General features: G+C 40.7%; 1 protein-coding gene across 4 annotated transcripts in view; it reads left to right on the forward strand.

The window, feature by feature from the left end:
• Positions 1–19,663, forward strand: part of BMX (BMX non-receptor tyrosine kinase) — a 45,869-nt gene that overhangs the window by 6,590 nt on the left and 19,616 nt on the right. For 3 of the 4 annotated variants that reach the window (XM_042242296.2, XM_042242298.2, XM_012106269.5), the window contains exons 2-9: positions 883–1,029; positions 2,033–2,137; positions 3,979–4,060; positions 8,679–8,798; positions 10,986–11,050; positions 14,874–15,049; positions 16,540–16,611; positions 17,302–17,355. In XM_042242296.2, the coding sequence (XP_042098230.1) occupies positions 883–1,029; positions 2,033–2,137; positions 3,979–4,060; positions 8,679–8,798; positions 10,986–11,050; positions 14,874–15,049; positions 16,540–16,611; positions 17,302–17,355 (821 nt within the window). The remainder of the gene's footprint in view (positions 1–882; positions 1,030–2,032; positions 2,138–3,978; positions 4,061–8,678; positions 8,799–10,985; positions 11,051–14,873; positions 15,050–16,539; positions 16,612–17,301; positions 17,356–19,663) is intronic. The other variant, XM_042242297.2, reaches the window with a different exon arrangement.

The following is a 19,663-nucleotide window of genomic DNA, read 5'->3' on the forward strand; positions in this document are numbered from 1 at the left end:
AGAAAATGCATTCATTTTCCAGAAATAGCTTAACTTTTAATGTTTTATGCAGTTCTGGAAGAAAAAGCAAGAGTATTTTTAGCTTATGAAGCACCAATTCTTTCAGTTCTTTTACATCTCTCTTGATAACTTTTGAAAAAGTTTAATGCTCAGAAATAGTGAAAATTATACCCATGTCCTTTATGCTAAAGATTGATCATGTTCAGGGGTTGTGGTGTCATTCACCAACAATATCAGAGCCTCACAGTAGTTTGGATAATTTGGTCCAACAATTGACCCCATTGGTGGAGGGAAATTTCAGTTGATCAGTTATTTCAAAAATGGTGAACTGTCAAGAGTTGAAATTTTTAAAAGTTGGATGGTATTCAATTCAATTCAACAAATGTCCATAGAATACTTTAGGAAAAAGGAGAATTTTGATGTGGTGGTCTGGAGGGTAGTGTGAAGATGCTGAATGTATGATCCAAAGTGGGGGGTGAGCACACATAAAAATGATATTAAAAATCAACATATTTATACAAGTCACAGCCAAGGCAGTAGGAAAGAAGTGCAGGTATGTGTGCATTTAAGTGTGCTTCATTCCATTTCCTCTGTAGTTCTAAATCTAATTTTTTAAAACTAAGAGGGCGACAGAGGTTGACATGGTTAGATAGCATCACCGACTCAGAGGACATGAATCTAAGCAAACTCTGGAAGATAATGAAAGGACAGGGAAGCCTGGTGTGCTGGAGTCCATGGGGTCGCAAAGAGTCGGACATGACTTAGTGACTGAACAACAATACTATCCCTTAACAAGAAATAGTTGAATAAAAATCATGAAAGCTAAAAGAGAACCTAGCCAGATGTTGCTAACACTCATTTTAATCACTTTCTTTTATTTAGGACGACAATATGGACACAAAATCCATTCTAGAAGAACTTCTTCTCAAAAGGTCACAGCAAAAGAAGAAAATGTCACCCAATAATTACAAAGAGCGGCTTTTTGTTTTAACCAAAACAAACCTCTCCTACTATGAATATGACAAAATGGTAAGACTCTTATTTATTCCATTGTTTTTATACTACTTATTTTTAAGTCTCCACAAAGTGCTTAATATAAGGAAACAGATTTCTCAGCTTACACAGTAAAAACCAACTTGTACTCTCTTATCCCATTGTCTTTTCTTAACCAAGTTATAATTAATTCAAGATACCAGTGTTAGTCACTCAGTCGTGTCTGACTCTTTGTGACCCCATGGACTGTAGCCCGCCAGGCTCCTCTGTCCATGGAATTTTCCAGGCAAGAATACTGGAGTGTGTAGCCTTGTGTGCTGGAGTCCATGGGGTCGCAAAGAGTCGGACATGACTTAGTGACTGAACAACCAGGGGATCTTTCCCACCCAGGGATTGAACCCAGGTCTCCTGCACTGCAGGCAGATTCTTTACCATCTGAGCCACCAGTGAAACCCATAATTCAAAATAAAGGATTTTTCAAACATTGGTTAACTTTATTAAGGAAAAGTGTAACTTTAGAAGACTGATTCTCAACTGAGGGTGATTTTTCCCCCTAAAGGACACTCAGCAATGGCTAGGACCATTTTTGGTTGGTTGCCGTCACTGAAGGTGGAAGACAGTTTGCTATTGGCGTCTCCTGGGTGGAAATAAGAGTATTTATATGCAGCTGAGAAATCTATCATGGTAGAAATACTGAAATACTATCATAAAATTGAAAAATGAAAACGCATTGTGGAGTTAAACCTTGATGTTACTGAGTAGATTAACCATATGGTAGGTGATTTGAAATGTGTTTCAAGATTATCAAATAATTAAGTGCTGCTTGAAGACTTGCTTTGGGGGAATTTAATTATGTCTACACTCGAAGAATATATTATGTTGTCATTGAATTTTTACTATTACGGAATAATTGGAACGATTTTCACATGCTCAAGTCATCTCACAATCTCTCCCTCCTAAGCATAACCTTAACTTTATGCATTTCTTTGTGTGCCACTGTATATCACATGAGGCATCTTATATTTTCCTTTTAATTCAGAAAAGAGGCAGCAGAAAAGGATCGATTGAGATTAAGAAAATCAGATGTGTGGAGAAAGTCAATCTTGAGGAGCAGACCCCTGTGGAGAGACAGTACCCATTCCAGGTAAGGGGAAAGATAACATTCCATTGGATGGGTGGCTGTTCTTTTAGTATTTTCTACTATGAACTCAGTATTGAGGGGATAAATAAAGACACTGCAAAATGGTTCATTAAGATGATGGCGTGTGCTTATATTTATGTAACCATAGACAGCATTCTCAACCTCTCTCTCTGAATTTGTAACATCCCCAGATGGGAGTTGGGCAGTTTACTAAAATTCAATCCACCAAACTCCCTTCCCTAGAGGGAGAGAAAGATAGATGAGTGTGTAAGCCTCAGTGGTCTGACTTGCCTTGGGGTCTGATGATCTCTTTTATCCAAAATTGCAGAGCATTTCCATTACACTGCAAGGTACTAGGCACACTGTCAGGAATAAAATGCCATTCCTGTCCCCAAGGCATTTACAGAGCCTTAGGCAGCGTACCCATGGTGTCCCAGAAAGCAGAAGCTGCACTCCTCACTCCAAGAGGCCAGGGAGACTTCCTGCTGGAGGTGATACTTGGGTTGGGAAAAACAATGGGGTTTAGCCCAGCAAAAACAGGAGGGCAGCAAAGCCAAAGAAATAGCAGATGTCAAGGCACTGGTAGGTGGAACAGTATGGCATGTTTAGAGAGATCCAGATGGTGCTTAGAATTAAGCAGCCCAGTGAAAGAGTGACAGGTGGGTCTGGAAAGGTGGGCCGGGCCATATCATGAATGGCTGCTAAGGAGTTAGAGTTTTACCCTCAAGTATTTCAAACACTGACCTGCTGTGAAGACTGTGCCTACAGTACAGGTGGAAATGGCTTGATCTAACAGCTTCCCTCCTTTTATTATATTAGGAATATTTATCAATCTGCTCTAAAGACAGACAGACTGTCCTTCCAATGGTCAGATTACCCTGTGCTAGTATGAGGGAACAACGGCCAAAAATGAAATAAAATAAAATAATCCAGTCAGTGAACAACCCATATTTCCAACTTAAAAAAAAAAGAACATTACTCAGTTGGGAGAAACCAGGGGGAGTATGTGCTCATGGCAGAAGCTCTGAAATGAATATCACCATGGCATGGAATACTCAAAAGTACACTGGCTTTGATGCCCCACAAATATTCTCAACCTCTGAGTTTGTTTCCTCATTTGCAGTGGGCATAATCTCATATTTTTGTAGAGTTGAAAGGGAATAAAAACGTTAAACTGTCTAGAAAAGAGCATAAATGCAATGTATTGTTTACCCACAAAAGCTGAATAAACTAGAGAAGGATCTGGGCAAGACATTAGAATGTTCACACATCTCACCGAATGTCTCAAAAAACAGAAAAATGTTTATCCTGGGGACTCCCAAGGTGGGACATGACCATAGGGAGTCACATTTTAACCCAACATAAGCATGAGCTATATAATGATCAGAATGAAAGGAAACTGACCAGGATGACATAACAAAAGTAAAGGACATCCCATCCCTGAAGGTATTTTCCAGAATAGAGCAGATAAACACTTTGCAGTAGGCTACAAAGAGAGTCATGCACTGGGTTGGTGGATGGACCAGAACACTCCTAAGACATCTGTAATGCCTAAGGCCTTATACTCTTATAATTCTCCATGGCTCGGGGATTCCTGCTGAGACCTCCATATTTGCTGCTAGATGCATCATTGCTGTGGTTTTCTGAAGTATAAACATATTTGGGATAAAACATATTGAGGGGTAGAGGATAAAAATAACTAAATTTTAAAACTCTAATTCAGAGCTAATGTATATCATGTAATAAAACTCAATGTTTCTTTTGAATAACAAAAATTTTATAGTTGCACCAGAGTGAACTATAACACAGTTACATTGAAACACACCAAATATTTTTCTTTCCAGATTGTCTATAAAGATGGGCTTCTCTATGTGTATGCATCAAATGAAGAGAGCCGAAGTCAGTGGCTGAAAGCATTACAAAAAGGTACTTTTTTAAAAGTCATAAAAGGGAGTTGCTGACTGAGTTCTTTGAGACTTGGTGGAGAAAAGACGTGGCAATAAAAGGGCCTACTGCCAAGATAGAATCTGTTGATTTTCCTACCAGCCTCAGAGAATGTGCTGCACTCATCCTCGTTTTGCATTCTCTTTGTTACCTAGAGGAAGCCTGGGGATCTGATTCCCTTTCCTGCCTGGTAGCACAGAGCTGGCCGTTGTGCGTTGTGCCATCCAGCAGCTGGGAGGAAGTCAGGCCACCTGCTCTCCACCCACTGTGCTTGCCTTTATCAGAGCAAAGTCTAGGTCCTCATGGGGCTCTGGCAGCTCCTGTAGCTACTGTACTTTGGATGTTTATAGAAATTTATGTCTTAACAGTTACAAAGTATTTATTGTTTGCCAGCTACTATGTCGAATAGCTGTAAAACACTCTCTTAGGCAATCCTCTTGACAACTCTATGGCAAGCAGTAATATTATTCTCTGTTTTCTGGATAAGTGAAGTTAAAAAGACATGGCCAACGTCAAATACCTAACTGCAAAGAACATATAACTCAATTACCCAAATCCAACTTTTAAACAATACAGTATAAATGCCAGGCAAAACTGGGAATTTGATGAAACATTTATTTAGTGATTCTTAGGCTGCCCTGGTAACATCCTTTGGCAGAAGAGAGAAAATTAATAGTAACTTGGCACTGTGATGTTTCGCCCTAGGATATTTTTATTTTAAAGAGGGGTAAAGGTGTAAGGACAATACTTAACTCAAACGAGGCGCTCTACTGGTAGAATTTAAGATATTAAGCTCCCAGAGGGGGATGATTTTGTTTAAGTTTTAGATTCAGGTTCTTTTTCACCACACCTCAAATTACAACACTTAGACATCCACCTGCTCTGCTGCTGCTGCTGCTCAGTCGCTTCCGTCGTGTCCAACTCTGTGCGACCCCATAGATGGCAGCCCACCAGGCTCCGTCGTCCCTGGGATTCTCCAGGCAAGAACACTGGAGTGGGTTGCCATTTCCTTCTCCAATGGAGGAAAGCGAAAAGTGAAAGTGAAGTCGCTCAGTCGTGTCCGACTCTTAGCGACCCCATGGACTGCAGCTTACCAGGCTCCTCCGTCCATGGGATTTTCCAGGCAAGAGTACTGGAGTGAGTTACACCTACTCTATTTTGATGCAAATACATGCTTTTTCACTGCTAGGGCTTACTTTTCCCTTCATGTGAAAGGGTTTAGCATCCTATTATGTAGGAGAGGAGGTCCAGGGAGGAGAAAAGTCACCTTCTACCTGCCACCAGCTCGCTGAAGTGAGAAGGGCATCCTTCTTAGAGTCAGACTGTTCTGCTTTACTGTGTCATCTACAAAACCATCTAACACCTCTGGGTCTCAGTTTCCTGACCTGTAAAATAGGAGGTCAGTTTTCTTTTTTTTTTCCTGGCGCAGTCACAAGCTACAAACGTATGACTCATAGATACAGTAAAGTGTCTGAGACTCAAACACAAGCCACTGTGTCATTTCGGGGCCTTCGGGAGGAACTCTAAGATGCTGCTTCCTATCCAGTCTTCTTTGCGGTGATTTGCCAGGGGCACTTGCTATGTAGACACTCACTGTGGAGCTATCTGTCATGCACTAGGGTCCTGTGTGGGTCTTTCTGGAACTATATATGCTAGGCAGGTTTGGATGGGCCCTGGGCAGCTCTGCTGCTGCTGCTAAGTCACTTCAGTCGTGTCCGACTCTGTGCGACTCTTCTCCAATGCATGAAAGTAAAAAGTGAAAGTGAAGTCGCTCAGTCGTATCTGACTCTGCGTGACCCCATGGACTGCAGCCTACCAGGCTCCTCTGTCCATGGGATTTTCCAGGCAAGCGTACTAGAGTGGGTTGCCATTGCCTTCTCTGCCTGGGCAGCTCATGTAAAGGCAAATGGAACATAAAAGGAGAGCAGAGAGAGAAGCAGAAGTGACTCTGGTAGCCTCTAAACTGAGAGAGAGCCCCTATCACTAGGGCTGCCCTGTGCACAGTAAGCCCTTGGCACCACTTAGTGATGCTTTGGGACGCAGGTAAAAAGACACCACACAGCTGCTCAAACAAATACATGTTTGTTCCTCTTCCAAATCCAGCAGTTAACAGGCCCAGGGCTAGTGCAGCAGCTCAATGAAGTGAGCAGGAACACTGGCTCCTTCTAGAGTTCTGCTCTGCTACCCTTAGGGGCTCCCAGAAAGGCTCTGAGCTTTCCCAGAAACGTTTCTCTGCAAACTCTTGCTTGTGTTTCATTGGCCAAAACTGTGTCTCATGGCCATCTCTGTGTGAGAAGGAGGCTGGAAGACAGCATCTGGCTTTTCCAGCCTCTGTGATGGATGATAGCAAGAGAGAAGGTAGGTGAGATCAGCTGTCGGGGTGGCCAACCAATCTGCCACAGGAAAACAAAACGGTTCCCTCACTCAAATCCTTTCTCCTATGAAGTTTCCCTGATCTAGAATGACACCACACCCCACCCCCCATCCATGTCCCAACGTTTTTGTGTCTATTACTTGGCTCAGGCATTATAAACCGAGGTGGACATTGGCGACATGAAATTTCCCAGATGGTAACCTACATTGGGTTTGGGCTGATTCAGGAGTGTCAGCTACCATGGCTCTGACTTCAGCTGACCAGATGTGAATAAAGTGTTCCTTTCTTCCCAAAAATTAAAACTGAAGGGAGTTTGGCAGGGAAGTGAGCACGTGAGCATTGGAATATAGTGGAGCGAGCCTGGGTCTGAGTCTCAGATGTGCTAGGCCGTGAACTTGATCAGGCGACATCTGTGCCTCAGCTTACCTGACTCTGTGAGAGCCATGGTAGCCATAGCAGCTCCCCTCAAGTTCGCTGAGTAGTTAAATGAAGTGGTGCAAGTGAGGGGAAATATGTAAATGTGAAGTCCTATACACATTTTAATATATGAGTTTCTCTTACTGTCATTATTAGATGGTAGGAGTATTGCAACGTGGACTTCTGGACTTGATTGGAAAACAATTAGTTACCCAGGAAGCTAAATTCATGTAATAGGAAGTAATAGGAATTCTGGTACACAGAGACCAGGAGCTTACGGAGCAGAAAGGCATGCAATGTACCCAAGGAATTGCAATGACCATTAGGGACTAAGTTCAAGTACTAGTGTTTTGTAATCCTAACTTCTTTTGCTTTTTGTGACTTCTGTAATAATTTCCCTTTAATTCCCATTAATATTTGGTAAAGCTTTTTAATGCCAAATTTTTTAGCTAAGTTGAGTTGAATTAAACTAAGGAAATGATATCATTAAAGCCCACTGTTCACTGAGCACCTCCTCTGAGCCACACATTATGCCGGATGCTTTACATACATTGGCTCATCTCCTCCCAATGACCCAGCAAAGTAGATATTATTATTCCCAGACACTTCCTGGAGTCAGGGTTGTAAAGAAGGAGCATTGTTCTCCTGGTATCAAAATACGGAATCCTCAAGATGAATATAAAATCAAGAAGGAAGAAGGTTAAGTCACACCTAGACCAGCCCTCCCTACCTGGAGACTCTTCTTGAACTGTTCTCTACTAAGACCTTTTACGTTTCTCTGCTGCACTTTGAGAGAGGTGAATTTGTTGCAGACACAGTATTATACTCCAATATTGGAACTTCATTTCTTTGCATTTAACATTGCCCTAGTCCCACATTTTTTTAAAATACACACATACTCCTAGAAAAGTAATCCCATATTCCTTAGTATTATATTCCCATCTAATCCTTTGTGGAAACAGGTCAAAAATCACAAAAGACAAAGAAGGGACAAGGAACTGTTCTAGACCAAGAAAACCTAGATAACTAAATGCCATATATGATTCTAGATTGGATCCTTGATCAGAAAAAAAGTGAATGATTACAAAGGGTATTATTGGAAAAACGGGAAAAATTTTAAATGCAAAATGTATATTAAGTACTAGTATGGTATCAATGTTAAATTTCTTGAATTGATCATTGTATTGTGGTTATATAAGGGAATGTCCTTGTTAACAGAAGTTACATGCTAAAGTATTAGTGGGTGACATTATTTAGGTCATGATATCTGCAACTTACTCTCAAGTGGTTAAGCAAAATAATGATAAAATTTTAATAATATGTATGTAAAAAAAGAGACTAAGAAGAAACCAATGTGACAAACAGTTAAAATTAGGTGAGTCTGTGTGAAGCGTATATAGACATTTCCTTCACTGTCCTAGCAACTTTTCTGTACACTTGAAATGTTTCAAAATAAAAAGTGGAAGGGGGAGTATATGTTTATTGGAAATTTCTTTTCTTCTTGTTAAGATCTAGTCCTGCTCTCAAATCCTAACACCAAGCTGATGTGTATATATATTTTCTAGTAGGTATTTTTTTTAAGACTGATGTAAGTTATTGTGTGTTCTCACTATAAACATGGTTAGACTTTTCTCTTTGGCTTTTCAACTTCTGAGTGAAAGACTTACATCCTTTAGGAACCATTTGCTCTTAGGCTGGTTACTGGCAAAATGAGGTTTCATTGTTTTATGATGACAGCACGTACTGATGTGCTTCTTCTCTTGGGTCAACATTTGCTCATGCTGTGTTTTCTTCCTGCCTGCTCCCCAGAGATAAGGGGCAACCCCCACCTGCTGATCAAGTACCACAGTGGGTTCTTCGTGGACGGGAAGTTCCTGTGCTGCCAGCAGAGTTGCAAAGCGGCCCCAGGATGTACTCTCTGGGAAGCATGTAATGTGACTCCTCTGTTGGGCTGGACCCTGGGTACAATGCCCTTTAGGCAAAACTGGCAAATGCCAGAACAGCTCGCCAGTTCAGGAAAACAAAATGTGCCAGATTGGTCGGCATCGTGTATACCCAGCCTTGAACATGCTATCTGACAAATGAAACATAATCCAGAGTCAACTGAGTCATGTTCCATAAAATAATAACAACACGAACATCTGCCATTCATTCATGTCATGAGAAGTGTTTTTAAAGGGAAATCATAAATCAAGAAAGGAGCTGTTTATTTCCTTCCAAAATTTTTCCTGGTTTAAGATAAACTCCAAAAGAGGAGAATGTGGTGAACATACATCACCATGGTTCATAAACTAACATCATAAACTAAAAACACCAACATTCTTATAAAAAATATGTCAAAGGATAAAATATAAGTATTGCCATAGATACCAAAATGATGGATGGCCAAGTTTTCAAAGATAAATTTAAAATGCCATTCTGTATGTTTGTTTATTTCCTCATAACAACAGAGAAGGTAGTGTAGGGTTTGCTTTACGTGCAGATTCTATCCAGAGTTATATTTCTAGGGAGATCTGTCTGTCTGAGACTTTATCCAGGGACAGGAAGCCCACTGAGTGGCTTTGAAGGCCTAATGGAGGGAGAGAATTATACTGTTTTCTGCTTGTGCCCTGTGGAGTCCTGTTCTATCACCAGGATACTTACATGAAACAATCATATACTTTAGAAGCTTATCATTGTTTAATAACATTAAGTTGTTGATAAATAAAAAGGAGAACTTGTTTTGGTAACAGTTTTACCAACCTGGACAAAATATGCTTGGATTATAACTACTTTAAAGAATTACATGGGATCAGCTACATGCTAACAACTTCAAGAACTGTAGAACAAACAGGGACATGAAATATTATTCAAATTCACTGAGAATCATGTTAATGTTACTACTTGTAATTTTATACAGTGACTAAATATTCATTGTGTTTCCCATTTCAATGAAACTACACAGTGAAGATTTACTGATCTTAATTAGATCACATTGCCCTTTATACTCATGAATGATAATGATTCACTGAACTTTACAGAATGTACTGTGCATGGATCTTCCCTCCAGTGTGAAGGCCAGAGAGTAATGTTTCCTTGTAACAGTAATCATTAACCCCAGTGTTTCTGTCTGTGGTTGGCATTATTACTCAGCAGGCCAGATTCCAGCTCTGACCTCACCCTAACTTCCTGAGAAAGAGCAAGAAAACAGGCCAGAGAGAGCACTGTCCTGGGATCATCTTCCTGGCCTCTGTCTGCATGGCACTTGCCATGTGTCCTGGGTGCCACAGGCTCTCTGCCAGCTTCTGAAGAAAACTACAGAATTTAGTAGAGGCGTTAGGCTCACAGGCAGTTGTGATATTGTCTATCTGCCTAAGTGTAATTTACTCCCTCAACCTCCTCTGTGAGCTACAGGGCAGCCCACAGGCACATCTACGAGGAAGGAAACAGTTGGGCATCTTTCCAAAGTACATGGCCTAAAGTAAGTTGACCATACACCCCAGTTTGTTTGAGACAGTCTCATTCTTCAGCTGGGGACCTGGCATAATTATAAAAGCCTACATATCACTGTCAGAAATGTCCCAGCTGGGTCAATAAACCATACGGCAACCCCACTTAAACGGCATATACTGGTTTCACACTCACAGCCTGGATATTTATCTACACATGTGAGTAGAAAGAAAAACCAACAATTATACTAAGCACAGGGAGAGGAAAAAGTTTAGCATAGATTTGTTCACTTGTAAATCAGCTATTTATATGTATTGTGTGTGAGCCAATCAAAGAAGAATCAGACCCAGATTCTGAATCCTAGGGTCACTGACACTACCCAATGACATTAGATATCTATTATTCAAATACCAGGTTGCAATGTTGTATAAATTAACAGCTTATAGAATTTAGAGCAACTTGAATTTCTTATCTGCTCGGGAAGATACTGATAATCAATGGTGAAGTGGTATTTGAGTTGGATATCATACAGGAGAGCAACATTATCACTCCAGATGTTGTGTCTAAGTCCATGTAATCTGGAATATTGCTCACACTAACTAGTTCACTCTTTTGATTCATAACATTGGGTGTTTTATTTTGTTTTATTTAAATTTTCTTCTGATATTACTTGGTTTTACTCTTCAGATGCTGATCTGCACACTGTACCCAAAGAAGAAAAACAAAGGGTTCCCATCTTCCCAGACAGAGTGGTAAGTCAACATTTCAATTTTTTTTCACAGTCAGGATATATTAAATAAACCGAGAGTTGCCAAATTCAAGACTAGAAAACATGGGCTTCATTCAGAATGCCCAGCAAGAGAGAGAAGACGTGAGCTATCACCAATAGTCATGGCAGTAGCAAATAAAAAATTCAAACATAGAACCATTTTATCATGTTATATTTCTGCATTTGATAACCAAGCCTATTTCTAACCTGTAAATGCAAAAAAATGGTGTATGACGGAGAAGTCCCTAAGATGGTATGATATATAACAGGCGGCTATTATTGGCTGGCATTCCTCCTCTACCATCAGCGTGGCTAAATCTGCCTCATGTAAGTGCCCTGGGAAAGGAATGGGACACCACAGCAGAATATAATTCTTTTCCTCCATTATCTTTTCAAAGCCACTCAGTGTGCTTTCTTCTCTGTTCCTGGATGGAATCTGGAGATTTCATAGTTTTCCAGTCGCCTCAGATGAAATAAAATTTCCCAATTACTAGTAGTCATGAGAATAGCCTCTAAAGTGATCCATCCAATACTATAATCATATGACTCCAAACACCATTTCAAGTTAAAACTTACCCCCTTCCCTTAGCTCAAGTCTGCATCAGAGGGCAGCCTGCTTTGGGGAAGAGGTCATGGAGAGGCTAAGATTTCTGACCCTTTCAGGATCAAGGATCAGGAAGAGAAGGTCTAGTGGAAAAGAGAGTCATATGTGGCTGGCCCCATCATGATTTGGTAGTGGTGGCTTCTGGGTGAGATAGTTTTCTAACACTGACTCTTCATCATATGGGAGACTTTCATGGGTCTCCCCCTGGGCTGTAGTTTTATGACAGAGCAAACGTCTTGACCTTAGCTCTTTGGTTTCTACCCCTCCAACTTTTTGCTGGGTCCATTCACTCATTTTGAGCAGAGTTCCTTTCAAGATGGCTTCCTGCTAACCCTCTCTCAAAGGTGGACCTGGCCTACAGGAAAACAAACAGAGCCTTGATCTCTCTGCTTAGTAAAATTGTATGAGGCTCAAGTTCACAGTACAGGCTATCCTTCTGCCCTGCTTTCTTGGGTTCAAAGCCATAACTTCCTGCTTTTAGGCTTCCCAGGTAGGTGTCAGCCTCCTCAAATGCCATGAGACATATAACATGGGCTCCCAGTAGTTTTCTGGAAGCTCACCTGAAATGAAGAGCGCATCTGCATCCACCCATCAGCTCTGTGGCGGCTTGGGCACTTATTTTCACCTACACACATTCATGCATGCTTACTTCTCTATAAGTAAAAACCATATAATTTTTAGAGACATTCCTAGTGGTCCAGTTGTTAGAACTCTACATTTCTATTCCAGCGGGAATGGGTTACATCCCTGGTCAGGGAACTCCATACTGTGGAGCACAGCCAAAACAAAACAACATATAATTTTTGTAAACCAACATGAAAGACAAAACTAAATCCATTATTGTCACAGGTTGAATTTTGTCTCCCTAAATTCATGTCCACCCAAAAGCTCAGAATGTGACCTTATTTGGAAAGAGGGTCTTTGAGATATAATTAGTTAAGGACCAAGATGAGATCCTGGATTAGGATAGATCATAAATTCAATTCTTGATGTCCTTGTAAGAAGAGGAGGGAACACAGAGAGATACACAGAGAAGGTAGCCACTTAAAGACCTAAGCAGAGATTGGACTTATGATGCCACAAGCCAAGAATGGTTAGACTCAACAGAAGCTGGAAGAGGCAAGCAAAGATCCTCCCCCGCAGCCTTTCAATGAAAACTTGCCTTTGGACTTTTGGTCTCCAGGACTATAAGAGGATAAATTTCTGTTGTTTTAAACCACTAAATGTGTAAAATTTGTTATGGCAGTCCCAGGAAACTGATAGAATTATTAAGGTTTGGGGATTTTATGTTGTTATCAGTGACATTGTTTTTTTGGTTTGGATACATGCTTCAGTTCTGAAGCTTGAAAATTATGGCTCTGTAAAACACCTAAAAGCAATGTCCAAAATAAGCAAAGGTCAATTGGTGGTTACCTAGGGTCAGTATGGGAATGGGGATTGACTAAGAAATTGGCCCAAGAGATCTTATAGGAGTAATGGAAAATGGTAAAACTGCATGGTGATAATAATTGCTCAACTTGATAAATTTACTAAAAGTCACTGAATCCTATACTTACAAAGGGTGAATACCACAAAGGGTGGCATGTGGTATATAAACTGTGCTCCAGTAAAGTTTATTTTAAACAAATCTAAGAGCAGAGGAAAATTTAGGAGCCCAAACGAGGCATCTAGTCTCTGGTGAGGAATTCTTTGTGAAATGTGTTGAAAATGATCAGTTGGGCAAATCAGTGACGAAGTCTGTTTTGATTATAAGCTGCCCTAAGCGATCAGGGATCATAGAAGATACTGTGAAAAGCATGTTTTCTTCTGCTTGTTTTCACGTGATCATTCAGTAGAGGACTGAGATGAGGAAAATTAAAATCTGCTCTCTAGTCATTCTGTTTAGATTTCTGTTTAGGGAAATTTCTACTGCATTTATCTTTGGAAAGAAGCACCTCACAGCTCATAAATAACATAGCTAAAATGACTAGGATGTCAATCCCTGGAAAAAAGTTAAATATGTGAAAAAATTAAATTCAGATTATATATCTATATGAATTTTTAATGAAGTATAACATGGACTTAGACAAACATACAAGTCCTAAGTGGACAACTTCATGAATTTTCACAAACCAAACATATCTGTATAACCCACACTTAGATTAAGAAACAGAACATCTCAGAACCCCAGGACCACCCTTATCTTCCCTTTGGGTCACTACATCCCACCAAAAGCAATCACTAGGCTGACATATAATATCATAGAATATTTGCCTAGCTTTGATCTTTACATAGATGGAATTATAAAGTATATAGTTGTTTACTGCCTATTTTCTCATGAGATTCACTCATAGTTTAGTATGTGGTTGCAGTTTATCCTCAATTGCTGTACAGAATTCCACTGTGTGAATATAATGCTGTATGAGTTTCTTATTGCTGCTGTAACAAATTACCACAAATTCAGTTGCTTAAAGCAACAGAAAGTTCTTCTCTCATAGTTTTTAAGTCAGAAGTCTAGAATCAGGTCTACAAAGCTGTACTCCTTTAGGAGGCTTTACGGAAAATCTATTTACTTATTTTTCCTAGTTTCTGGGGGCTGCCTACATTCCCTGGCTCCTGGCCCCCTTTTCCATCTTTAGGGCCAGATTGGTAGCATCTGCTTTCCTCTCTGATCTTTGTTTCCATCTTTATACCTGCCCCCTAATCTCTGACCTTCGTGCATCTCACTTGTGCCCTTGTGATTATATCTGGCTCATCCCAGTAATACAGGATAATCACCTCATTTCAAGATCCTTAACTTAGTCATATCTGCAAAGTATCTTTTACTATGTAAGGTGACATACTCACAGGTTGCAGGGACTGGGACATAAACATCTTTGGGGAAAGGGCATGATTTAGCCAACTACAGCCACAATAAGGTCATTTCCAGTTTTTACCTAATTGAAATAATTCTGCTATGGAACATCCTTTTATATGTCTTTTGGTTTCACTATTGGGCGTATATGGGTCCTAGGATATGTGCAAACAACTTTCCAATGTGGTCATGCACTTCATACTCCAACCAAGAAAGTTTGAGAGTTCCAGCTGCTCCATGTCTTATGACTACTAGTTACTACCCCTTTCTTTCCTATTTTTTTTAAAAGCTGATATACTTTGATTGTCAGTTCCCAGCTCATGAATCTGTGCCTCACTGTGATGTACTTGAATCTCTTGTTCTCCAAAGCTGAAGATTCCTAGAGCAGTTCCTATTCTCAAAGTAGATGAACCATCTTCAAGTACCACTCTAGCCCAGTATGACAGTGATTCCAAGAAAAACTATGGCTCCCAGTCAAACATCAACATGAAGTATATTCCAAAAGAAGACTTTCCTGACTGGTGGCAAGTAAGAAAACTGAAAAGGTAAGTCCCAGCTTTCAGTCCAGCTGCACAGCATGTCAAGCAGACATTACCCCACTGCCTCAGAGCTGAGCCTCAGCACGGCCTGCACAGGCCATGGCTGAGACAGGGCTGCCCTCTCGGAAAATCCTCAGTGCCTGAGCCAGAAGCCTAGAGTAGTGCTGGCCCCACTGGGACTCAGCACCACAGACTTGCCATTTAGATGACTGAATCTAATGATGCGTACAATACTTGAGCACTTTATTCCCTTTCCTTTCTTTCCTTCTTCCTCCAAACAACCCCACAGTCCAGAACACCAAATCTTTAAAATATATCCTTTATCTGAGACAGCTTAGAGTGGGTAGGTTTTTGCAACGTGCTTTGGCATCACTGGCCAATGACAAGTATTCAAACGAGGCTGTGGCTGCCTTCTCAGGATGTACACCTTCACCTATAGTCTTCTTTGCCACTTGCACTTTTCACTTCACATCTGGGACATTTTTCCTATTTTAAGACATGAGGATATACTACATTTTTAATTTTTTAATGTTTCAGCTGTGGTAAAACAGCACAAAATTTACCACCTTCGTCATGTTGCAGTGTAGAGTTCAGCAGTGTTCATTACCTTCCCACTGTTGTGTAAGCCACCTGATTATCGTGAATGTCTGTATTGCATTCCATCATGTGGACAAACCTAAGTGATGCACAACTGATGGACACTCTCCACATGTTCTTAAAAACCACAAAAAGGCTAAATTGCTTGGTATTTTTAAATAAGAGCTTTCTTATGAAGAGCTGAAGGGAAAAAGCTTTGCTAGTGAGCAAGGCTCTTTGGGAAGCTGGGGCTTTCCAGGCTTTCCTTGAACTGCAGCCAGAGGAGCACTTCCTTGCTAAGGAAGCTTGTCACTCTGAAGTGTGGTCTTGAAAAAGAGCCTGGGTTGTGAAGGCAAACAGGAAATAGGTCCTACCTTCCAACTAAAACAACCTTTGGACTTGGAGAAGTTGGCACTTCCTCATGGGCTGTTTCACACACCAAGTAAAAGAGATAAAATGATGGGTGGAGAGGATGAAGAGAACCCTGCAGATCTGTGTGTGTACACATGGAGTTAAAAGGTTCAGTATTTTCAGGACTTTCCATTGCAAGCATAACGGCAAAGAGGAAAATAACTTATATTAAAATATATTAATGACAGAATGCCTGCACACATACAAGAAAATCAGAACAAACCCAGCCAGGATGATTTACTAATCCAAGTTTTCTACTGTTTGGGGTTATTATGAGCCATTATTAAAAACTCTCTTTTGTTTAGGCATCCTATCAAATGACTAGTTTTTAGTGGGGTCACTGCAAGGATGAAAATGTGAAAATGACTCATTAGCTTAAATTTCCAAACCAAGTGACATATATGGGTCACAATATTAAATAAAGCTAAAACATATCCAAACAATTACTTTTGCCATTTAACATTTGTAAATAAATATAAATTTATAAACTTTATCTCTCTTTTTTGTAGCAGTGAAGATTTGGCATGCAGTAACCAAAGGGAAAGAAATGTTGTAAATCACAACACCTCAAAGATGTCATGGTAAATCAACTTCAGATATTCTGTTGCAGCCAGGATTTCTTTCATCTTCAGGAAAACTAATCACAGGTGTAAAAATTTTGCAACTAGCCTTTAATTTTAAGGTGACTATAAAACAAACAAATACACGGAGTTTGCTTCTTTGAACCCTGACAGTGGTCTGAATGGATAACTTCTGAGGTCACACTGATATTTCCTACCCATCATACATGATATACACAGGTGTCAGCATGAACACAAACCTACTTGGCTCAGGCATGTGAGCCGGAGGGAAAACAAGGTGGTGTTAAGGAACTCTTCTTTGAGAATACCTCTATACACTCACAAGACTTCCTCTAACTTCATATCACAGCTGTCCCTGAAGCATTTCATCTATTTCACGAGTCTGCTCTTCTGACCGAGTCAAAGAAATCTACATTCCTGGGATCCTCCTGTATCAAGGAGCCAGTGTCTCATGAAACTGGGCATGAGCTCAACTTGTGAGCAACCTTCTCTTCACTTTGCTGACCCCTTCCCAAGTGCAAAAAAGGGAAATCTAACAGTGCAGATTTTATTTATGTGGATAAAAGCAGGGTGGGATTTGACATGGCACTGTGAGGCACTTGGAGTATTGCTTGGTTGTGTGTGTGTGTGCGTGTGTGTGTGTGTGTGCACGTGTGTGTGTGTATTAACCACGTTTCCTCTCTTCTTAAGGGGCTCCCCTGAGTCAAGTTCATCTGAAGAAGAGGAAAACCTTGATGATTATGAGTGAGTTTTGAAAGTCCTCTGTGTTCCTTTAAAACTAGACATAGATATTTCTATCTATTCTTCTGAAAAGGCTGTATTTACATGGAGAAACTCCTGTGAGGTTCTGGGCCATGAAACTGGAGGATGGGTGACAATAACCTGGGCTGTTACTAATGAAAATGTTGTTCAGTTGCTAAGTCGTGTCCTACTCTTTGCGACCCCATGGACTGCAGCATGCCAGGCTCCCCTGTCCTTCACTATCTCCTGGAGTTTGCTCAAACTCATCTCCATTGAGTCAGTGATGCCTTCCAACCATCTTATCCTCTGCCATCCCCTTTTGCTTTTGCCTTCAAATTTTTCCCAGCATCAGGGTCTTTTCCAGTGAGTTGGCTCTTCACATCAGGTGGCCAAAGTACTGGAGCGTCAGCTTCAGCATCAGTCCTTCCAATGAATATTCAGGGTTAATTTCCTTTAGGATCAACTGGTTTTGATCTCCAAGCCGTCCAAGGGACTCTCAAGAGTCTTCTCCAGCACCACAATTCGAAAGCATCAATTCTTTGGAGCTCAGCCTTCTTTAGGGTTCGATTCTCACATCTGTACATGACCACTGGAAAAACCACAACTTTGACTAGACAGACCTTTGTAGGAAAAGTGATACCTCTGCCTTTTAATACACTGTCTAGGTTTGTCGTAGCTTTTCTCCCAAGGAGCAAGCATCTTTTAATTTAATGGCTGCATTTACTGTCACCAGTGATTTTGGAGCCCAAGAAAATAAAATCGGTCACTGCTTCCACTTTTTCCCCTTCTATTTGTCATGAAGTGATGGAACCAGATGCCATATTCTTAGTGTTTTGAATGTTGAGTTTTAAGCCAGCTTTTTCACTCTCCTCTTTCATTCTCATCAATATACTTCCCCCCCAATCTAGATGATCTAAATTGGCTGCACAAATTCTTGGGATTTATTACATAGCTGACCCCCAATCCTTCATTTTGCTTTGTCTTCATAGATACAGCCTATGACATTTCTGCTGATTATTTCTTTCCTGGAAGCCCTCATCAGGATGATTTTTGAAGGCTCTTATTAGCTTTGAGTCCAATTTTGAAGTTAGCTATGATGCAGTAATTTCACATAGTAGCACAACTGAGCACAACTGTTGGGAGATTCCTATTTCAAGGGTGACCTTATCATTGAACGTCCAAACTAGGATACTTTAAGAAGAGGGAGAATGTACTGTTCAGTGTTACACCTGGACATAGGACAAAGACACAGGACCATACAGACATAAAGTGGACTCCTCTGGGCAAGTAAGAATGTGTGCTCACCTCAATTCACAGAGACAGAGTGGTCTTAAGTGGCTGTTAAGGTCCTTTCCAAAATCTAAGATTCTATCATTGAACAACAATTAGGCACAAATAATCATCTCCTGGACTTAGTTGTAGTGTAGTTGCTCAGTCCTGTCCGACTCTTTGTGAGCCCACAGACTGTAGCCCACCAGGCTCCTCTGTCCATGGAATTTCCCAGGCAAGAATACTGGAGTGGGTTGCCATTCCCTTCTCCAGGGCATCGTCTTGACCTGGGGACTGAACCCAAGTCTCCTGCATTTCAGGCAGATTCTTTAGCATCTGAGCCACCAGGGACTTAAGAGGTTGGCATTAAGGAGAAGTGGGAATAATAAGGCACACTGCATCTCTCAGACACCTGCTACCTGACAGTGACTAAGTCAGCTGGACACCAGGAGAACACGTATTACTAGCTTTGTTTTTGTATGAGTTCTGTTATTGTTTCATTGGCTACAAGTGTAGTGAGAGCTTTTTCAAAGTACATGTCACCGCCTCTACTTCCCCTACATTTACCCTCCAGAAGGCACCTGTTGGAATAATTCAAACTAAGATAAAAATGACTGGGAAAGACTAGCCCAAAAATTATCCAAAGATAATTGTACTTTAACAACTGACAAAGATTTAAACCAATGGGAGTGAACCTCTCATCATGGATTTTAGTATTTAGATGAAATGGAAGGCTTCCTTTGATTCAGAAAGCCCAGCTGTGACCATACAGACAGTCTCTGTCTCCATCATTTCTAGATTCCAAAGCAGGGTGAGAGGTGTGCCTTGGGGAAACAATCAGGAAAGATACGTAGGCCCCACCCCCAGAATCACAACTGGGTGGTGGAGACTCAGGAATCTGAGTTTTTAAAATAGCTCTTCAAGTGATTCTCTTCAGCAGCCAAGTTTGGAAACCCCTGATCTAAGCCAATGCCTCATTTTACAGATGAGAACATTAAGTGACAAGTTATGCAATTAAAAACTACTCATTCTCAAAATGGAA

The sequence above is a fragment of the Ovis aries genome, chromosome X, assembly GCF_016772045.2.
Source record: "Ovis aries strain OAR_USU_Benz2616 breed Rambouillet chromosome X, ARS-UI_Ramb_v3.0, whole genome shotgun sequence".
In the NCBI taxonomy this organism is placed as follows: Eukaryota; Metazoa; Chordata; class Mammalia; order Artiodactyla; family Bovidae; genus Ovis; species Ovis aries.